A 22,647-nucleotide genomic window follows, 5' to 3' on the forward strand; every position below is an offset into this window, starting at 1 on the left:
CTCCCTTCCTTCCTTCCTTCCTTCCTTCCTTCCTTTCAAAACAGTTTTATTTATCCCACACTGAACTCTGATTCATTACTGAGCTAAAATGACCTAGACTTGTGATTGTACTACCTCACCCTCCACCCTTCTGCGCCTTCACCCCTCGGCCTCTGCTTGACGTATGTACCTCAGCAGGCTTGTCTGAAATTCACAATCCTTCTGCCTCAGCCTAGAAAATGGTGGGATTACAGGCTGTTATTATAACCCAGTTGTTATTTTTTCTACCCCCACCCCCTTAGCTGTTGATTAGTAGTTTCCTCCTTTTTTGAAAGGGGTGACTTGGCTTTACAATTCAATGGTTTTTAATGCTTTCCATACAAATATCACTCTAGGAAAAGTAATGACCTATTCTAATATATATTTAATAATGATATATACTTTACTTATTTTATGTATATGAGTGTTTTGCTTGTATGTACGTATGTATGTATGTATGTATGTATGTATGTATATATATGCAGCACGTGCCTGCCTAGTGCCAGAGGCCATCAGAAGAAGATATTAGAGCCCCTCAAACTGGAGTTATGGATGGTTGTCAACCACTATGTAGGTGCTAGGAACCAAACCTAGGTCCTCTGCAAGAGCAGCAAGTGTTCTTGACCACTTAGCCATCTCTCTAGCCCTTGATGTTGGTATACTTACAATTGCATCTCAAATACTTAATTTCCCCCAAAACATCTGTGACTTGCCATTTTCTTTACAGTATGCTAAGAATACTCTTAACTTTGACTCTAGCTATTTTGAAATTCTGCTCCTTTATTAAGACTGACTTTCACCATAAAACTCGATCATCCCAATAAAACAGATAATTTTACAAATTCTGGTCACTAAGAAGTAGTAACTTGTATGTGAGATACTGCATTGTTGTTGTTTGCTTGCTTGCTTGCTTTGCATATACTAATATGATATTAAGGATTTTACATTTGTTACAGCCTCTAATTGTTATAGCTCCTACATGTTATCCTTATTTTTCCAATAAGAAGTTAAATAAAATCTATGTAGTTATTATGTTACAAGGCTTGAAAAAGTATTATGGATTGTAGGTAGAAGTGTTGCTAATTAGAAAATAGTGAGCCAGAAAGATGGTGAAAGCAATGAATGCTCCCATTAGCACAGCACATCTGAGGGCAGCACAGGAGACCTCAAAGGAATCCATACCAAACTGCTGAAAACACTTCCCCCACAGACAGTTTGGAGGGAAGGAGAAAAGAGAGATGAAAGGTCTTTTCATGTAATGTTTGGATGAGTTTCTATTATTTTTATATTTTAAAGTAAAGTCATATTAAGCTCTTAAGATGCTAAAATATTTTAATATAAATTTATTTTTGAAAATATGTTGTCTTTTATAGTTTGACAAAATATGTTCAAGGCTGGTAAATAATACTTCCTCATCTTGTCTAGTAGAACTGTAAAATGACAGAACTGTAGCCAAAGAGAAGACTGCGTACTCAAACTATTTTATAAAGGCTTATGAAAATGAAACAGGTTTTGAAGTGAGCCTAGTATCTTTGAACAGTTACTTTAAATATCAACTCATCAACTTGCAAATCAGCATTTCCTACTACTCTCTCAGGTGGAGCAGAAAATGATAACAGAGACATTTCAAGAGCAAAATTTACTGTTAGATGCAGCCCATGCCAGCATCACAGGCGAGCTTCAAACTGTGCAGAATGATAAAGCACAACTCCAGACACACCTGTAAGTAAGCAGTGTCCCACATGCCCACCTGTAAGTAAGCAGTGTCCCATGTGTGCACCTGTAAGTAATCGATGTCACACATGCATAGCTCTCTGTTCACTCACAGTAGTTCCCACATTTGTGAGCCTGTAGGGATAAAGAATTTTGCTCTTGAGGAACTAGTTTGCTCAGTTACATTCTGGTAACTGTTGGCAGTCATGTTAAGAACATTTACCCTCTGGCCTAGTAGTACTTGGCTAATTTGATGACTCTTTATTCTTGTCCTCCAGAGACCGTTTAATCCTTGAGCACAATCAGTGTCTCCAGAAAGCACAGGAGGCTGAGAAGAGGACAATGGTACAAAAAGAACTTCTGGAATCAACTATTGCAAGACTACAAGGTGAACTGGAAGCATCAGTGCAGGAAAAGAAGTCTCTGCTGGAGAAGAATGAATGGTTTCAGAGGGAGGTAGGTAGGAGCAGGTTTCCCTTCTAGCTGAGATACAGAATGACATTTCAAGGTTATACTCTAGTGGAAAAGATGAGAACAGAAGCAAACTGCCTTTTAGTAGATTGTCAGAGATGCCACTAAAGCAGTGTGTACTCTCCAGCATGGGAAGTAGTCTAGGCCAGATAGTGATGGTATGCTCTTCCCATGTCACTGTGTCAATGGGTGATTTACATGTCCTCCTATTAATTACAGGGTCAGAATTTAAAGACCCGTTTGCTCCAAAGGAGCAGGAGAGCAAGAGTTAACAGGACACAGCCCTGTCTTAGAAGTTAGAGGAAAGTGGCAGAATCTGACATGTGGGCGTGTCTTTCTAATTGCAGGGCTATTTGTGAAGTCTGCTCTGCCTCAGAGATTCCCTGTTGACCCCTTTTCTGAGAGGATGTACTTTCTCTGCAGTGTAGGTATTAATTGACATGTAGGATATTGTCTTCTGCTATAGTAGAACATGTACCTTCTAAAAGTTGATCCATTTCTTTTTTTTTTCTACCTTGGCAGGTTAATAAAACAGAAAAAGAAGTAGCCAAAGAAAAATGCAATTTGGAAAAAGAATTAGCTGAAAGCAAGGTATTAATTTCACTTTTGATGTTCATTTTATTTTGTTTGTTCTATATTACTGCCTATTATATCTGCTTATTTTAATGAGTAGGATATTTACCCATGGTCAAGGTAGGGCACAAAGCTGCTGTCACTTAGGCCTTCTAGGGCTTTGGGGAGATGTTGTTCATTGAGCCATATGGGGTTTGCATCCGTAAGCCATCACTGCCTCTGGCCCTAGGGTTCACTGAGTACTTTGGCCACACGTCCCCTGAGACTGGGTTAATGGGTCCAGAGGAGGCAAAGGAGCAGTTGCTGACTCTGCCTATTTTAGATATAACAGCAGGCTGGCTTTTCTATCATAAGTGCCTGCGGACACCTGACACTTCATCTTACATTTTTTCTTAGTTGGTTGCATTATATTTGTTCATGCTTATGGACTAACTTACAAGTATTTGATATGTGCATGGAATGTGTAACAAGCAAGGATAGTAAGTACTTCCACGTCCTCATGTTAGTGATTTCTGTAAGTTGTAGATTCCATACTCTAGACAGCTTGAAGAATCTCACATATTGTACCCAGCAGTGCTTACCCTACTCTGCTGTCAGCAGCTAGGGTTAGGCCCTCCCTCTCCACACACCCGTGTTGTGATAACTCTCATTTACTTCCGTGCCATTCCCACTTCTCATTTCTCGTTAGTCTTTAGTGATCACTAGTCTATTCAGTTCTTCTATAAGATTGACTCTAGTTTTTAATGAATGAGTACAGACAAGTAATTTGTGACTGGCTTATTTCAATTAATATTTATGACTTGCATTGATCTTCTTGACTATCCTCATGATAATATGAGTCTTAATAACAATAGTTGGTTTGGACATTAAGATTCATGAGTCTAATTTTTAAATGGTTTTGATTGTTTTGAGCCTGCATTTTCATATGAGCTTTTAGGATGAACATTTCCAGTCTGTAAGAAAGGACAGGTGTACGTTTTATAGACTGTGCAGTAACTCTATACATTAATTTGGGGAGCACTGCAGTTTTAGTACTTTTTTTTCTTTGTCGTGTGTAAGTTGACTAGAACTTGTGCTGCAGTGTTGAGGTGGGGACAGGCACCTTGTGCTGTAGAATTCTGGTAAGCTCCCCTCATGAAAATGAGAAAATGCCCTTCTACATTTAGTTTTGGGGAAATTTTTGATTATCTGGGAATACTTTAATAACTTTATTATTTTTGAGGGCCAGTTTTGCTGGATTTAGAATTCTTGCAGAGGGTTTTTTCTTGGGACTTTGATCCATTCCACCTCTCCCTTCTGCTCCTGAGATTATGATACTCAGCTAGCTGCCATCCTCCTGGCTATACCTGCTATCCAATGAGCCTTTCCGTAGCATCACTTTCAAGGTTTTCTGAATTTTGCTTTCAGCACTCTGGCAATTTGACAGTGTACATTTTAGGGCATGCCTTCAAGTCTTAGTCAGCTGACATCTCTAGTCTTCAGAGCTTAGAGCCTCAGGGTTTGTAAAGGTGGGCTTTGGAGGCCCTCTCACCTCAGACCATGTAGCTCTGCCCATGTGCAAGACCCTATGTATGAACAGTAGACAGGGATTTAAAATTTCTCACTCATAATACTCAACAAGACAAGAAGACAAAAGACACACAAACAAACAGAAGACTTGAGCAGCACTATTAACTAAGAGACTGAAGAAAACAATACTGACTTCTAAAGCGTCAGGAATTTGTCAGTATTCTTCAAAGCATCCAATGTTGTGGTTCTCAATCTGTGGATCTTGACCCCAAACTCTTTTGTTATAATACTATATTAAATTTTGTCAAATGTTTTATCTGGAAATATTGAAATGATCTTAAGGATCATGTCCTTTATTTTACTATTCTGTATTATATTCTTTGATTTCAAATGCTTTTTTTAAAATGTGCCTTTATTTATTTATTTATTTATTTTCTTTTTTTCTTTTTTTTCTTTTTTTGTATTGGATGCTTTATTTACATTTCATATGTTGTCTCCTTACCCCATCCCCCACCCACCCAGGAACCCCCTATCCCCTCACCCCTCCTCCTTCTTCTCTGCGGATGTAACCCCTGCCTACCCCGCCACTCCCACCTCCCCACCCTCAAAATTCCCACCCCCTGGGGCGTCCAGCCTTCACTAAGTCAAGGATCTCTTCTCCCACCTATGCCCAGCAGGGCCCTCCACTCTTAAGTATTCAGCTGAAGCCCTGGATCCCTCCCTAAGTGCTCCCAGGCTGGTGGTTTAGACCCTGGGAGCTGTGGTTGGTTGGTATTGTTGCTCTCCTCATGGGGCCACAAACCCTTTCAGCTCCAATGGCCTTCACTCTAACTCCTCCATTGGGAACCCCATTATCAGTTCAATGGCTAGTTGTGAGCATCTGCCTCTGAATATGTCAGACTCTTGAAGACCTCTGAGGAGACATCCATATCAGGCTCTTATCAGCATGCACTTCCTGACTTCCACACCAGCATCTACCTTTGGTGACTGCACATGGGATAGATACTCAGGTGGAGTGGTCTTCAGACGGCCCCTCCTTCAGTTTCTGTCTCTCACTTTGTCTCCATATTTGCTCCCTTGAGTATTTTGTTACTCCTTCTAAGAAGAACTGAATCACCCCCACTTGGTCTTCCTTCTTTATAGGCTTCATGTGGCCTGTGAGTTGCATCTTGGGCATTTCAAGGTTCTGGGCTAATATCCAATAATCAGTGAGTGAATACCATGTGTGTTCTCTTGTGATTGGCTTACTTCACTCAGGATGATAATTTCTAGTTCCATCCATTTACCTAGGAAACTCTCAAATTCATTGTTTTTAATAGCTGAATAATACTCCATTGTGTAAATATACCACATTTTTTGAATCCATTCCTCAGTTGAAGGACATCTGGGTTCTTTCCAGCTCCTGGCTATTATAAATAAGGCTGCTATGAACATAGTTGAGCACATGTCCTTGACTCCAAACTCTTTCACAGGGTTTGCCTAAGACCATCAGAAAACACAGGTATTTGAATTATGATTCATAACAGCAGCAAAATCACAGTTATAAAGTAGCAATAAAAATGATTTTATGGTTGGGGTCATCACAGCATGAGAAACTGTATTAAAGAGCTGTGGCATTAAGAAGGTTGAGAGCCTCTGCCCCACCCAGTGGTTATTTTGTTCCCAGTCTTTATCTTTCAGGTTTTCTGGTTAGCCTTTTTTGGTTTTGTTTTTTGTTTTTGTTGTTGTTTGTTTGAGTAATTCTTGATTTTCATCTCAGGCAACTACAAACTTAGCCAGTTACCTCTAATCATTCCTATAAATGTGTCTAAGAAGAAAGATTTTTGTACTGAGTAAATTCTAAGTCAGTCCAAATTAATCTTGTTTATGAAGTTATCCAGAGAAGCATCAGACAGATTTTCCTAGCTGGTTGATTTTGTTTTTGTTATCATTGTTGTTTGTTTGTTTGCTTGACATAGCTAGTGTCCTCTGAGAAGAGGGAACCTTAATTGAGAAAATGCCTCCAGTGTAGTAGACTGGCTGTAGTAGACAAGCAAGCCTGGTGAACAGTCTCTTAATTAGTGATTGATGGGGGAGTGTCCAAGCCAGTGTGGGTTGGGAAACCCTTGTGCTTTTGGTCTGGGTTTTATAAGAAGTCAGGTTGAACAAGCCAGGAGGATCCTACCTGTCAGCAGCACCTCTCCATGGCCTCTGCATCAGCTCCTGCCTCCAGGTTCCTGCCCTATTTGAGTTCCTGTCTTAACTTTCTTTGATGATGAGCAGTGCAATGGAAGTATAAGCCAAATAAACCCTTTCCTCCCTAGGTTGCTTTTGGTCATGATGTTTCACCACAGCCAGAGTAACCCTCACTAAGGCACATATCATACTATGATAGGGCTCTATGGATGCCATTCTGAAAGTAACAACCATGTCTTGTACCTTAGGTGACTGCCAGGCTTAGTTCTCCCTGAGCTAGCAGTCTGTTGACTTAAAGCTACTCCTATGCTAGAGAAGGGAGAAGATAAGAATTGAGCATATAAAAACAATACAAAGCTCACAGTTCTTGTGTAGTTTCAGCCATTTTCTTTAATACATGTTCCATAGATTACTTTTGTGAGAAAGTTCACTGTGACTACTTTTGCTCTGTGGAAGAGACGTTGTGAGGGTCCTTGCTTCCCACATGTCACTGATTTCCATTTTCTAGTCACATCTTTGGACAGAGCCCACGGTTCCTTTGGATTGTGTTGGTACTTTAGTTGAAAATTAGTTGGTCATATGTGTTTAGATCTCACTGTAGACTTTCTGTTACGTTTCATTGTATTTTCTTTTTGCTACTTTGAAACTCTTAGCTATCTATTCTTATAATTAAATTGCATTCTCTAGCTGTTATTTTCAAATTTGTTGTAGCTATTTATTTGTTTTGTTTTTACATGGACATTTTAGAATAAGTTAATAGATTTCTGTAAACAGTTTTGCAGCCATTTCATTGGAGGTTAGAGAGCACTAATATCTTAGAAATATTACATCTTCACTGAATATCGTGGCTTACATCTATAACTACAGCAGTTGGGAGGATCACCAGGAATTCAAGACCACCCTGAACTACATGACTAGATCCTATTTTGAAAAAGAAAAAAATTGAATATTCAAAGCCATAAAGTATACTTCTTTGTTTTATTTAAACTTGATTTCTGTCATTCATATTTTATAATTTTCAGTGTTATTTATTGGTTATATTTTATGATATTTATTTAGTGTAATTTCATGGTTTTAGTATTGTAATAGAAGGCCTTTTGTTGAAACATACTTTATAGCTCTGGCTAACCTAGAATTCACTATGTAGACCAGGCTGCCTGCCTCTTCATCCTAAATTCTGGGATTAAAAGTACCATACCTGTAATTAAATGATATTTTAAAGAAATATAAAGAGCCAGTTGTTTGTTGCTTATTGGCCCTCCTTGTCTGTGGGTTTCATATAATTGAATTCAACTAATGATAAATTGAAAATATTTGGGGAAAGCTACATGTATACTGAGTATATATAGATTTTTCCCCTATTGATTGTTCTGTAAGCAATACTCTTTACATTGTGTTAGATGCTAAGAACAGTCTAAAGAGAGCTTCCCATATACAAAATGATACACAGGCTATATGCAAATATCACATAAAGATGGTACAGGTTATTTGAAAATGTTGTGCATTTGGCATATGAGACAAGAATAGTCACACATTTGTGTATACAAAAGGGTCCTAGAACCAATCCACACAGATACTATGAATATTTTTTGTAAAAATGCAGTCAATTTGATCTTGCATCCTTTAATGTTGACAAACTCATTTTTCTAGTGTCTGTTGTATACATTTTTGGAAATTCCTAAGTCACCAATCTCTGTTGTGAATAGAGAGAGTTTTATTTCTCTCTCAAATCTAGTGTCCTCCTCCTTTTCATTTTTTATTACACCAGCTATGGTCTTCTTATGAGGCTGACTAGGGATGATGACAGCAGGCACTCCTGTCTTTTCCCCTAGCTTAGGAGGAAAATGCTTAATCTTTAGCATTACAATTCCTATTAGCTTTAGGATGTTTTAATTAATTTTCCTATTTTTGAAGTTAAAACACAATGATATCATTTTCTCCCTCCTTTTCCTTCAACACTTCCACTAAATTCCTCCTGTTCTCTCTCAAATTCATGGCCTTTTTAATTGTTGTTACATGTATGTGTAACAACTACCTATATAACTATATGAATACTACTTGCTCAGCTCATATAATGTCACTTGTATGTATGTATGTATGTATGTATGTATGTATGTATGTATATAATCTCAAAGCTGACTACTTAGTATTAGGTAAACAGTTAGGGGTGTGGGGCTCCTTTCTACGGGAGACTGTTTCTCCCACCCTTGACTTTGCTTAATTACAGTAGCTATCATGATAGCAGAAGGAGACATGTAAGTGTCCAAAGGAAGAAAGCAACCAGCAGTTCTACCTAGCTGTAATACCAATGCAATGTAATACAATGTAATATAACAGCAGCACACGGGTCATGATAACCCCATGGGTACAACAGAAGCATACATATTCTGGTAGAAACCAACAACTCTCTTACTGAACTTAAGGCCTGTTCAACCCAAGGGAAATCATACTCATGATGGAAACCTAACCAAGTGTGGGATTTTTTGTAGATACAATTATATCAGATAGAGGTGATTGTTTTTCATAATTTTAAGATGAGTTTTCCTAAACTCATAAATCAATGTTGAGTTTTTAAAATATATATTTTTATTGAAATGGTCATATGGTTTATCTAAAACAGTGTATTGGTGTGCTAAATTATACTGGTAGTAAATCATATATACTATCAGGATAAACTTCATCTACCTCTTATCTCTACTATATATATTCCCAGATTAACTTTGACAATATTTTGTGGAAGATTTTTGTATCTATTATACACAAACTTGGAATGATAAACAAATACCAAATACTAGAAGGAGCATAACTACCAATGATAATGACTTCTTTACTTCTTCCAATATCAACTAGAAAAGAAATAGAAATTGTAAGAAGCAGTGAGTAAAAACTCACAGCAACTATGACAGCACATACAGGCCTGGACAAGTTCAAGCCAGATGACCCCAGCCCTGAGAGTGGCAAGTGGTCATGGCCCCACACACCCTTGACCAAGAAGCTACCTGAAATTGATATCTTCTGGCAAAATAAAAATTGGTTTTCTCCAAAGGAGTTTCACTGAGTGTATTAACCACACTCCGGGAAAGGGTCCCATGCTCAGGAGTGGTTGGCCAACACAAAACAAACTCAATGGTACTTTTGTCCTTTGTGTCTCATGATGCTTTGTTTGGGCATTGATTGTCTTACTGGTCTTCTGCTTGTATATTCTGGCTTGTGTTTTTGTGGAGCATTTTTGTGTGTGTTTCTTTTTTTGTTTGTTTTTTAAAGAAAGACAGGCCTGGAGTTGGATGGATGGGGAGGTGGAGAAGATCTGGGAGAAGTTGGGGAAGGGGAAAAGCATGATCAGAATATAATGCATGAGAAATTTTTTTTTCAATAAGGTAAAGGTTGAAAGAAAACAAAAATAACTAGTTTTGAACATTCAAAAGCTATCAAACAAGACTCATGAAAACCCCACTCTTTGAGACAGGAAACATGAGCATAGGTTCCCTTCTAGTTTTCAATTCAACTGTTGCTTTAAAATAAGATTTATTTTGTTTAAAATAATTTCTTCTCTCTTTTTGTTTTCAAAGGAAGACGTTAATGTGTTGAATCAAAACCTGCAGACTCTAGTGAAAGAAAATAAGCAACTGACAGATAAAATGGCTTCCCTTGAACATCACAAAGCCACTTCTGACTACCATGGGGTGGGTATAAAAAGGTCAGTCTAGAAGAGGCAATTGGGAGAGTTCTAAGTGATTGTCACCAGGGATTGATAATACTGAAAAGCACAAATGAACTTGATGTTTAAAAATACTTCCTTTTACATAAATTATGATGAAGAAACTTATATTTCTTACCTTTTTTCCCTCCATTAAGCAATCAGTAATAAGTGTGATTTCTAAAAACTGTTTGATAAGGTCAGTGCATTACAAATATATGGTGTTCATTCTTTCAGCATCTTCAGGTGAAGAGGACTTAGAGATGATCATTCTCTAAGCGAATAATTTTCTTATGTGTTTGAATTTCTGGAGAATGATTAATGCTGTCTTAGAACATGCAAGAGATTCTTTAGATTTCACAGAATACCCTAATCTCTTTTTAATCTAAGATTAATTTTTACTAAACCCTGTCATAAAGTGCTTATTACTTCAACTCTGAAGAATTACATGGTCTAAATCTTTTATGTTTTCATGGCTTTTGAGTTTGACTTTCTTGCTATCCATTTTGCCTATGAGAGAAATGACATTTAATCTCTTAGAGCCTCAGTTTGTTAATCTATCAAAATGAGGATGATACCATTGCTATAAAAGTATTTGAGGATTAAGTTAATACATGTAGAATATGTAGCAAATAGTTTTAAATTCTTAGTTTCTGGGGTGTCATGGACAGTGGGAAGTCTAGCAGTGCCTGTTGGGATAATGAGACCCATTGATTGTGATTCCTGCTATGATCTTGCTCCAAGATTAAATATTCACTCATGTCCTTTGCTTATTGTCCTGGCCTCTGTTTGGTTTGTCTAACTGTCTGTAAGGCCACATCTGCCTGCCCAATTTTCTGAATCCATTGCCAATGCCAAGTCTATGGTCTCTTTCTACTAGTGATTGTGATACATCTTATCAGTCATTTACTTAGTATTCCTTCCTGTTCTTCCTGCTCTCTGTTGTTTAATGGCTCATAGTGATAACTTATACCTCAGTTATGGCTTGAGTTTTGTCTCTACCTAGAAGCTTTTCCATCAAACCTTCACAGAATGTTTCAGTAGAACATATGAGTCTAAGCTGTGAAGCCGGGCTGTCAGGATTTTTTTTCAGCAGTTTTGTACTTTCATTAAAATTATTACTAGCCAATGCTGGCAACACAATTTTTGTTTGTTGGGACTTAAAACTTAAAATTGTTAATAAGGGGTAACTTGCAGTATGATTTCTCACTGGTCTTTAGAGATACACCTTTGGAGTATATTGCATCACATCACAGATTTGAAATTAAAGCCTGATCTTGCCAGGTTCTTGGGATTGCAGGAGGATTCAGTGCCAAGTGCCCATTGCAAAGCTTAGCATGCAATGTGCATCAATAAATACTACTATTATTTTCCTGCATGTTGCCTAGTTTTCTGTTGCCCTGGTTTGCTTTTCTATTGCTGTGACAAAACAATATGACCAAAAGCAACTTGAGGAAAAAAAGGAGTTTATTTCACCTTAACTTACAGTCCACCATGAAAGGAAGTCAGGATAGGAACCTGGAGGTGAGAGTTGAAGCAGAGACCAAGGAGCACTGCTCATGGACTTGCTCAGTTTGATTCCTCCTATAACCCAGGGCCATCTCCTCAGGTGGTACTGCCCCCAGCGGACTGAGCCTTCCCACATAAATTTATTTTTCATTTTTTTCCATTTTTTATTGGATATTTTATTTACATTTCATATGTAATTGGTAAAGATCTTTTCCCAATCTATTGGTGTCCGTTTTGTCCTATTGACAGTGTCCTTTGCCTTACAGAAACTTTGCAATTTTATGAACTCCCATTTTTCAATTCTTGATCTTAGAGCATAAGCCATTGGTGTTCTGTTCAGGAACAACCAAATAACCCTATTAAAAAATGGGGTATAGAGCTTAACAAAGAATTTTCAACGGAAGAAACTCGAATGGCCGAGAAGCACCTAAAGAAATGTTCAGTGTCCTTAGTTATCAGGGAAATGCAAATCAAAACAACCCTGAGATTCCATCTTACACCAGTCAGAATGGCTAAGATTAAAAACTCAGGTGAGGGCTGGAGAGATGGCTCAGTGGTTAAGAGCACTGATTGCTCTTCCAGAGGTCCTGAGTTCAATTCCCAGCAACCACATGGTGGCTCACAACCATCTGTAATGGGATCTGATGCCCTCTTCTGGTGTTTCTGATCATAGCAACTGTGTACTCACATAAAATAAATAAATCTTAAAAAAAAAAAAAAAAAACTCAGGTGATAGTAGATGCTGGCGAGGGTGTGGAGAAAGAGGAACACTCCTCCATTGTTGGTGGGACTGCAAGATGGTGCAACCACTTTGGAAATCAGTGTGGCGGTTCCTCAGAAAATTGGACATAGCATTACCTGAGGATCCAGCTATACCACTCCTAGGCATATACCCAGAAGATGCTCTAACATATAACAAGGACATATGCTCAACTATGTTCATAGCAGCCTTATTTATAATAGCCAGAAGCTGGAAAGAACCCAGATGTCCTTCAACTGAGGAATGGATTCAAAAAATGTGGTATATTTATACAATGGAGTATTACTCAGCTATTAAAAACAATGAATTCGAGAGTTTCCTAGGTAAATGGATGGAACTAGAAATCATCATCCTGAGTGAAGTAAGCCAATCACAAAAGAACACACATGGTATTCACTCACTGATTATTGGATATTAGCCCAGAACCTTGAAATGCCCAAGATGCAACTCACAGGCCACATGAAGCTCATGAAGAAGGAAGACCAAGTGGGGGTGATTCAGTTCTTCTTAGAAGGAGCAACAAAATACTCAAGGAAGCAAATATGGAGACAAAGTGAGGGACAGAAACTGAAGGAGGGGCCATTTGAAGACCTTTCCACCTGAGTATCCATCCCATGTGCAGTCACCACATGGGTAGATGCTGATGTGGAAGTCAGGAAGTGCATGCTGATAAGAGCCTGATATGGATGTCTCCTCAGAGGCCTTCAAGAGTCTGACATATTCAGAGGCAGATGCTCACAACTAGCCATTGAACTGATCATGGGGTTCTCAATGGAGGAGTTAGAGTGAGGACTGAAGGAGCTGAAAGGGTTTGTGGCCCCATGAGGAGAGCAACAATACCAACCAACCACAGCTCCCAGGGTCTAAACCACCAGCCTGGGAGCACTTAGGGAGGGATCCAGGGCTTCAGCTGAATACTTAAGAGTGGAAGGCCCTGCTGGGCATAGGTGGAAGATGAGATCCTTGACCTCAAGAAGCCTGGACGCCCCAGGGGGTGGGAATTTTGAGGGTGGGGAAGTGGAAGTGGGGGTGTAGGTAGGGGTTACATCCACAGAGAAGAAGGAGGAGGGGTGAGGGGATAGGGGGTTCCCGGGTGGGTGGGGGATGGGGTAAGGGGACAACATATGAAATGTAAATAAAATATCCAATAAAAAAATTAAAAAAAAAAACAGAATGGATCAATTTGCATTCTTCTACATATTGTCCTGCAGTTGAACCAGCACCATTTGTTGAAAATGCTGTCCTTTTTCCACTGGACAGTTTTAGCTCCTTTGTCAAAGATCAAGTGACCATAGGAGTGTGGGTTCATTTCTGGGTCTTCAATTCTATTCCATTGATCTTCCTGCCTGTCTCTGTACCAATACCATGCAGCTTTTTATCACTATTGCTCTGTAGTACAGCTTGAGGTCAGGGATGGTGATTCCTCCAGAAGTTCTTGTATTGTTGAGAATAGTTTTCGCTATCCTGGGTTTTTTGTTACTTCAAATGAATTTGAGATTTTCTCTTTCTAGCCCTGTGAAGAATTGGGTTGGGATTTTAATGGGGATTTGATTAAATCTGTAGATTGCTTTTGGCAAGATGGTCATTTTTACTATATTAATCCTGCCAATCCATGAGCATGGGAGATCTTTCCATCTTCTAAGATCATCTTCTAGCAAACCGAATCCAAGAACACATCAAAACAATCATCCATCATGATCAAGTAGGCTTTATCCCAGGAATGCAGGGATGGTTCAATATTCGGAAATTCATCCACATAATCCAGTACATAAACAAACTCAAAGAAAAAAACCACATGATCATCTCACTAAATGCTGAGAAAGCATGTGACAAAATTCAACATCCATTCATGATAAAAGTCTTAGAAAGATCAGGAAGTCAAGGCCCATACCTAAACATAGTAAATGCAATATACAGCAAACCAGTAGCCAACATCAAACTAAATGGAGAGAAACTTGAAGCAATCCCACTAAGATCAGGGACTAGACAAGGTTGCCCACTCTCCCCCTACCTATTCAATATAGTACTGGAAGTCCTAGCCAGAGCAATTAGACAACAAAAAGAAGTCAAAGGGATACAAATAGGAAAGGAAGAAGTGAAAATATCACTATTTGCAGATGATGTGATAATATACTTTAATATACCCCAAAACTTCCACCAGAGAACTCCTAAACCTGATTTAAAAATTTCAGCAAAGTGGCGGGTTATAAAATCAACTCAAACAAATCAGTAGCATTCCTCTACATGAAAGATAAACAGTCTGAAAAAGAAATTAGGGAAATGACACCCTTCACAATAGTCACAAATAATATGAAATACCTTGGTGTGAATCTAACCAAGCAAGTGAAAGATCTGTATGACAAGAACTTCAAGTCTCTGAAGAAAGAAATTGAAGACAATCTCACATCAATCGTTAATCAAGAAATACCCTATTCCTTCAGTCTAGTCATATAGAAGTATTTTCTCAATTAATCTTCTTTCTTCCTAGATGCCATGTTGATAAAAAAAAAAAAACCTCCTATAGGTGCCTCCCCACCTCTCCTCACATCAGGATCCACTCCCTTTCTCCCTTTTATTATAAAAAAAAAGGGGCCTCTAAGAGCTAATATTAAAATAGAACAAAATAAAATGTAATAAGATAATGTAAAAATTATCACATCAAAGTTGGAGAGAACAAATCAACAGAAGGAAAAGAGACCAAGAGAAGGCACAGGAAGCATAGATCCACTTGTTTGCAAAATCAGGAATTCCATAAAAATGCTGGAATTCCATAAACATTCCAAAAAAACCTGGAAGCCATAATACATATGCAGAGAACCTGGTGAAGACCTGTGCAGGCCTGCTGCATGTTGTGAGTTCATATGAGCTTTGCTCATGTTGATTTAAAGGGCTTTGGTTTTGTTGTGTGTGTGTGTGTGTGTGTGTGTGTGTGTGTGTGTGTGTGTGTGTGTCCTCCATTACTTCTGGGTCCTACACTCTTTCTGCCTTCTCTTCAGAGGGGTTTCCTGAATTTGAAGGTAGAGATTTGATGATGACATCCCATTTAGGGCTGATTGTTCCAAGGTCTCTCACTCTCTATATAATGTGTGTCTATGGGTCTCTGTATTTGTTCCCATTTGCTGCGGAGGGACATTTCAAGGATGCTATTCAACCTTGTATATACCTTTGTGTCCAAATCTAATATTTTACTTTCAATCTGTATCATGTTTTAAATAAATGTATACTTATAAAACAACGTTATAAGAGTCTAATATTTCTGGTTTTTAAATTCTTTAAAAGCTTTTGTTAACTTTTGATCTCAAAAGATGATTTTTAGGCTGAGATGCAGCTCAATGGGTAGAACTCTTGCCTAGTATGTACAAGGCTCTAGGTTTAGTTTCCAGGACTGTAAGAAAAAATCCTAGAAAACAATTTCTAGGTGTTTGTATCTTTCCATCATTGTGTAACATGCCATAGAATATTGTCAATATAAAGAATTATTTGGGTTCATAATTTTGGCTGTTTCCATGATTAGTTGTATTGTGGCTTTTGAGCCTTTGTAAGGCAGAACAACCTTGTAGGGTGTTTGTGGCAGTGGAGCTACTCTCCTCTGAAAAGAGACAGAAAGGCTCCATGGCCTTGTTCAAAGGGCACATCCCAGTGGTCTAACACATCTCCACTTGGCCTCATCTCTAAAAGGTTCTGATGCCTGTGGCTAGTAACCATGCAAAACACATTCTTTGTGGGGTACTTTTCAGATCTGAGCTGTGGGACTGGTTATCCTTGCTAACTTATCTTTCTTAAGGTAATTTTTTTAAAGGCAACTTCTTGATTATCTATGTACTGCTTGCTGCTTTTGTGTGTCAAAAACTATATTCTAGCAGACTGAAAATTTTAATATTCTTTATATAGTCTAGCAGACTAAAAACTAATATTCTAAAAACTTTTGTGAGTCAAAAGTTATATATTGTAACGGAAACTATCATTTCTTCTTTGTATGCTATTTGTCAAGTAATTTTCCAGTTTCTGTTTTGATCTGTTAGTAGCCTTTATAATAATACCAAGGTTATCTAAGCAAATGCTAATTTTATTTGTATTCTCTACGTGACAAGGTCTGAGGTGTTGATTCATTTGGGTAATATCTAATTTATGTTCTTCCATTATTTAAAGTTCAGGGACAATTTAGTAGCCTGTAAACAGGAATTTAAATAAGCGCCTAACATCTTTTATTTTTAAAAATTAAAATGTAATTACATCATTCCTCCATGTCCCTTTTTTGCTTTCCAACCCCTTCCATGTGCCCTCTCTAGACTCTGCACATCCTTTCAAATTGATGGCCTTTTTCCTGTTGATTATTATTGTTTCATCAGTCTGATTGTCTGTCTATGTAGATAAATAGATATTCACAAATATGTAAACATAGCCCACTTCTTTTTAATATGTCTTGTGTGCATTTGATTTACGGCTGACAATCATGTATTGGATGACTGATTAGGGACTCATTTCTAGGTAATTCTCCTTTTGTTGGCAGTCATCAATTGTTGCAGTTCTTTCTCTAGGTGTGAGACTCTAGGAGATGTCCCCCTGCTGAGTTAACACCTCTATTGATATTGTCATTGTTCAGATCTCTATTAGACAATCATATTTTTTGAGGTATACTAGGTATCATATCACTTCCCTGTCATTTCTAGGAGATAGGATTTCACAACAGGCTTCCATGTTCTCTGCTTCTACAACCTTTCTGTCCCTCTTCTGTGATGTTTTCTGAGCCTTCATGTGTAGGAGGTGTTATATAGATGTGTTTGCAATTGTGTCCATTGTATCTGGGATCCTCTAAATCCATTGATCTCTACTTAGGGCCAATTGTAGGGTTTTTTGTAACAGTCTCCATTTGCTGTAAAGAGAATCTTCTTTGATGAAGTGAGAATTGCACTAATTTGTGGGTATAGAGATAAGCTTTAGAATATGGTTAGGAATTTTGCTGATCTGATAAAGTGATAGTGATGGTTTTAAAATCCATGACCTCACTAGATCTGGAAGTTGGCTAGGTTTCTAGGATCAGGGGTAATTTTCCTCCCATTTTTTTGGGCCATGAATCCAATTAAACAGTTGTTGGTTACCACTATGATATGGGTGCCATGATTGGACTTTTCGTGATATCTTGCCATGCTTGTTTTAGTTCATAGGAATCACATCAGGATATGACTGTTCATTGCTTCCCTTTCTTGGCAGCTTACATAGTACTTTTTGGTACTATGAAAGCCAAACCACAGGAAAGATGTTCATGTTTAGATCCAGCTCAGATCTTTCCAGCCAGCCGTGTATAAAGGATATGGTATCTTCAAGATAGTACTTATCTTCAACTTTTGAGAGGTGATTTTTTTTTAAGCCGTGATAACTAAAGGGTCTTCTACTGCCAGAGGTTATGGTCATTGTTCCTAAAAACCTGTATGGTTCTCTTCAAGCAGCTTACATTCACTATTACAAACTGTACCACATCTAGGGAAACATATTTACCAAAGATTAACAAGTCAGAAACAAACAAAAGAAGAATGCAGGTACAAAGGACATCACACTCTGATACTCCTACAGCTTTGTATCTTCATTGGCAATCTCTGTACGTGTTTCCTGTCAGCAAAATGATTTATTGCCTAGGGGAAGGTTTTATAGGCTGCTGTACATTCCAAGTAAATTTTGATATTATTTCTGTAGAAATAGCAACAATATTAATCCTGTTTTCAAGGGATGTTATAATCATGTTGAATGTAATGGTAATGATATGTGTCTTTGATTTATCAGTTTGCTCAACAGAAAGTGGAAAAGGCCTTGGAAAAAATTACTGATAGTAAAAATAAGCTTGCCTATGAAAAGGGGAAACTCCAGGTATGAGATTTATCTTCTAATTTTTGTCTGATGTTTAAAATTGTAATTGTTGAATGGATTAAATATACAGAATTTTAGAAAATCTCTGTCAGTCAGTAACTCTGTAGCCTCTGATCTTCCTTAACTTCATTTCTTCATTATCAACCAAATGACATCTGTTTATAGACCAATGATGTAATAATGAAACCACAACCCATTCTCTGTCTGAAGCTTTATAACAGCCATCTTGTACATGGCCATGCTGTCAGAGCATAGAAAAAAAATCCCTGACAGATTTGAGTCTGTAGTACTGAGTAGTGTGGTGGGATCTGTGGTACCTGTGAAGGTACTGAGCTATGGTTGCCACCAGTTTTACTTCCATGGTTCCCACACTGCAGGAAGCTTGCCACTGATGTGGCTGAGCCTGACTGAGACCAACCCGAAGGGAAACACTAATCTCTAATATCTCTAATTTTCGAGTTCTAAGTCTTAAGTACAGATTAGAATCCGGTGGAATTTAAAAAAAAAAAAAATAAAAGGTCCCAGCGGTAGGAAATGTATGTTTACCATTTCGTTTGAAACATATCTAATAAGGAAAAGGAGATCAGAACATGGCTTGATGGGTTTTTTAAAATGAGATAAAGGTAATTATGTAATCAATACTCACACCAGGAAGTAGAATATTCATAGCACTAGGACCTCCTTTCAGGGACTGTCTCTACAAGTCATTACCATCCTGACTTCTGACACCTCTGGTTGGTTACCTGGACTTTGATTCTGGATAAGCATACACTATGTGTTTTCTCCTTGTCTTCTTTCTCTTCTCAATAGTATAAATGCAAACTTTGCTGTACTGCTTATGGTGGGTCTGTGGTGTAAACTGCTGGGTGGTATATTGTATGACTATTAGGCAAGGGCCATAGAAATAAAAATGGCCAGACTGTATTAAAATTGCCATAGCTGCCTGAATGTATGTCTTATTTGTAGTCAAAATGTATTTGGAGTTGGGGCTTCGGACAGTGGTAGGATACTTGCCTAACATGCCAAAAAGCTAACAGCTGGACTAAACAATGTAAAATGAAGCCCACTTAGGCTCCAGACTGGACAGATGAAATGTGGAGTAATCTCACAATAGGCTTGCCAAACATGTCAGCATTCATTCTTCCCTCATAGTAAAGTTAGCAGACAAATGAGGTTCAGAGCTGGAAGGCAAAATGAAAGGTAGTTGATATGAGTTATGCTTATAGAATGGTCCTGGTTTACTCTCAGTGCCACAAAACCAAACTGGAAGTTTTAAAATTGGCTATTTGGGTTATTTCTAACTCTAAATCTCATTTCAATTTATAAATGAACTACCATTATAGCTATGTCCTACTTTATTTCAATTTTTCAGTGTATACTAAAATTATCTGGGAAATGTAATGAATCAATATTTATATTACAGTGTAAACAGGTTAAAAGGGGGCTCTTTTAATTTTTTGGCTGTCTCATAATGTATGTAGCTATGGGTACCAATATATATTGCTATATAGAGAGATATTATATTATATATAGTGTATGTGTGTGTGTGTGTGTATGAGTGTGTATGTGTGTGTGTGTGTGTGCATGCGTGTGTGTATGCGTGTCTATTCAGAGCAATAGAACAGTATGAACATCTGACCATGGCCTAAGTTAGTCATGTTCCCAGACTTACTGATAAGCTGGTCATAGAGTGATTTTTAATGCTCATCAAATCACCAGACTTGAAGGAGCTTCTGACCAGTGCTTCTGTGTTCCTTCCCATCTTAAATATCTTGAGTAAGAATTCCTACCGAATGACAAAAGATAAAGTACCTTAGCTGATGGTATGCTGCACTTTATTGTTCCTCAGTGGTTACAGTATGATGAGTCCTAAGAATGAGGTAAAACTTATTTTTATTCCATAAAAAAGTAATCTTATTTAATAACTCACAATAATCCTTCTGCCTCTGCTTCCCATGGACTGAGATAGCAGGTATGTACCACAATGCCATTAGGAGGTAACTTTAAAATGCAGTGCAACAAATAAGCACTCTATTTAACTTTTCCTCGTTTTCTTTGAGCAAAACACCTCTCTCTCTCTCTCTCCCTCCCTCCCTCTCTCTCTCTCCCTTCCTCCCTCTCTCCCTCTCTCCCTCCCTCCCTCCCTTCCCCCTCTCTCCCCACTAGACTTCTAATTTTCCACATTCAGAAAATGTTCTGAATACTGGTGCCACAGTTCACTCAAATTTGAGATGTATCTACAGGACAGTCTCATGGAATTATTCCTGATAGTGTCCATTTGGACTTTCCTTGAGCCACAGAAAGCAGAAGCATTGTCTCAGCTCCTTTACACAGCTGTAGCCTGCTTGTAGCAATGAGTTAAGACAGAATTGTTTGCAAAATTAGAAAAATGTATGATTTGCTTTTCAAGTTTCATGTGTTCTGTAATTTTTTTAAACAAAAGGTATGACATCTTCCTCCACTCATTATTTATTTTCCTTGTAGATAAAAGTTAAACAGCTAGAAGAACAGCTGCATTCATTTACTGAAACCAGGCTGCAGAACGACCATCTACACCAACTGAATAAGGCTTTAGAGATCAAATATACTCAGGTATGACTAGTGTCTGCAGAGAGCGATTGCTATGAGGTACGGTTACGATGCTGCAGGTTTGAGGTGTTGCTTGGTGCTTCTCCCCTCCCCTATGCAATCCTGCAAAGGTGAATATCTTCTCTTGACTCAGCTTAAACCTCTGCTATGTGTAAGATTCTGCTGAGACATAGAAAGAGTTATAAAGATGCCTTCACCAGAATCAGAATGTTCAACATGCTTCATCTTTATAAATATAACATTCATGAAAGCTTGTTGAACAGGAAGCTTTCTGCCTTTAGGAAAAAATCTGTTGTTTTCATGACCACTCACAAGGATCATTGTTATGAAATATTTGTATGGGTTTCATAAGCTCAGAGCTTTTTGAGTTCGAGCCTTAACTTTTTTTTCCACAAATGTGAGGAACAAGTATCTTTGTTTTTTTAATTGTAGGCAAACTCAGAGCTGAGTGCCAGCAAGGCATATCTGCAGCAGTCAGAAGCTCACCTGAAAGAGGTATTAATAGTGAAGCAGCTTACTTAGCACAATGGCTGGAGAGGCTCACAACTGTTGTAGGTCACATAACATTTCAGTAAATGAGTTGTTAAGCAAGCGAAGTGTAGAAAGTGCTTAGTAAGGGATTGAACCCATGAATATTTTACTGAAAAAAAAGCAATTCAGTTTAGTGATTACAAACTTGGCATATTTGTATCTATGCTACAAATAGCATATTTTACAATGATTGTAAAAATCTTTAACTCATTATAAACTGAAACCTTTGTCTGTGACTTTGTGTTCAAATACCACCATTACCATGGTTCTAGAGTATGTCTTCAAATGGAATGCCCAGGGGGTTCTAACCAACTGCATCTGCTGATGGGTGTTGAGGTCACAAAGCTCTAAGTTACTGTCATTAGCGATAGTGTCCTGGGGAAGCTCAGGTTGTGGCCTGCTTCTTCACTAGCTCATAGAACCTAGTGATCTTTTTTCATTCTTGAAGCCAAGGAATATATTTTCCAGCTTCTTCCCAAACTTTTTGCTATTTTTCCTACTAAAGTGGGTATTCCTTGAAAACCAAGCCTTAGATTTACTTGATACTGTTACTTGTGACTAGTAATGCCTCCAAGAAGAAGGAAATCTCCAGAGAGGTCCACATCTTCTAAATCCCTCGAAGGCTCTCGGGTTTATGCCAGTAATGTAAAGGAAAGGGCTGCGACAGTCGCCTTGCCTAGTGTTATTCCGAATGTGACACGACGAGTGAGCTTTGCACCTACCTTGCCTTCTGTGAGAATGTCTCAGGAGATGGGAGACTCCAGAATCTCTCTAAAGACTCTTTTAAATGCTATTAAAACCATGGAAGGAAGGCTAGAAGGCAAAATAGAAATTCTTGCCTCAAGACCCTTGCTAAGTGAGGAATCATCAAATTTTCTTAAACAGGATTCGGTAAGTGAAGATCATACATTGAATCTTTTGTTTTTGATTTGTTATTTTATTAATTTACATTTCAAATGTTGTCCCCCTTCCTAGTTTCCTCTCCACAACACCCTTCCCCTTTGCCTCCATGAGGCTGCTCCTCCACCCACTCACCCACTCTGGCCTGACAGCTCTAGCATCCCCAACACTGGGGCATCAAGCCTCCACTGGACCATGGGCCTTCTCTCCCATTGATGTCAGATAAGGCCATTCTTGCTACATATGTAGCTAGAGCCATGCATCTCTCCATACATACTCTTTGGTTGGTGGTTTAGTCTCTGGGAGCTCTGGGTGGTCTGGTTAGTTGATATTGTTCTCC

The 22,647-nt window shown here is 38.3% G+C and overlaps 1 protein-coding gene across 1 annotated transcript in view; it reads left to right on the plus strand.

The window, feature by feature from the left end:
• The window catches only part of Ccdc150 (coiled-coil domain containing 150), a 103,542-nt gene that overhangs the window by 38,829 nt on the left and 42,066 nt on the right, over positions 1-22,647 (plus strand). Inside the window, exons 11-17 of the mRNA XM_028765785.1 lie at positions 1,616-1,740; positions 2,010-2,187; positions 2,725-2,793; positions 10,029-10,142; positions 18,216-18,287; positions 20,772-20,879; positions 21,309-21,371. Of these exons, the coding sequence (XP_028621618.1) occupies positions 1,616-1,740; positions 2,010-2,187; positions 2,725-2,793; positions 10,029-10,142; positions 18,216-18,287; positions 20,772-20,879; positions 21,309-21,371 (729 nt within the window). The remainder of the gene's footprint in view (positions 1-1,615; positions 1,741-2,009; positions 2,188-2,724; positions 2,794-10,028; positions 10,143-18,215; positions 18,288-20,771; positions 20,880-21,308; positions 21,372-22,647) is intronic.

The sequence above is a fragment of the Grammomys surdaster genome, unplaced genomic scaffold (assembly GCF_004785775.1).
Source record: "Grammomys surdaster isolate TR1022 unplaced genomic scaffold, NIH_TR_1.0 165, whole genome shotgun sequence".
Classification (NCBI taxonomy): Eukaryota; Metazoa; Chordata; class Mammalia; order Rodentia; family Muridae; genus Grammomys; species Grammomys surdaster.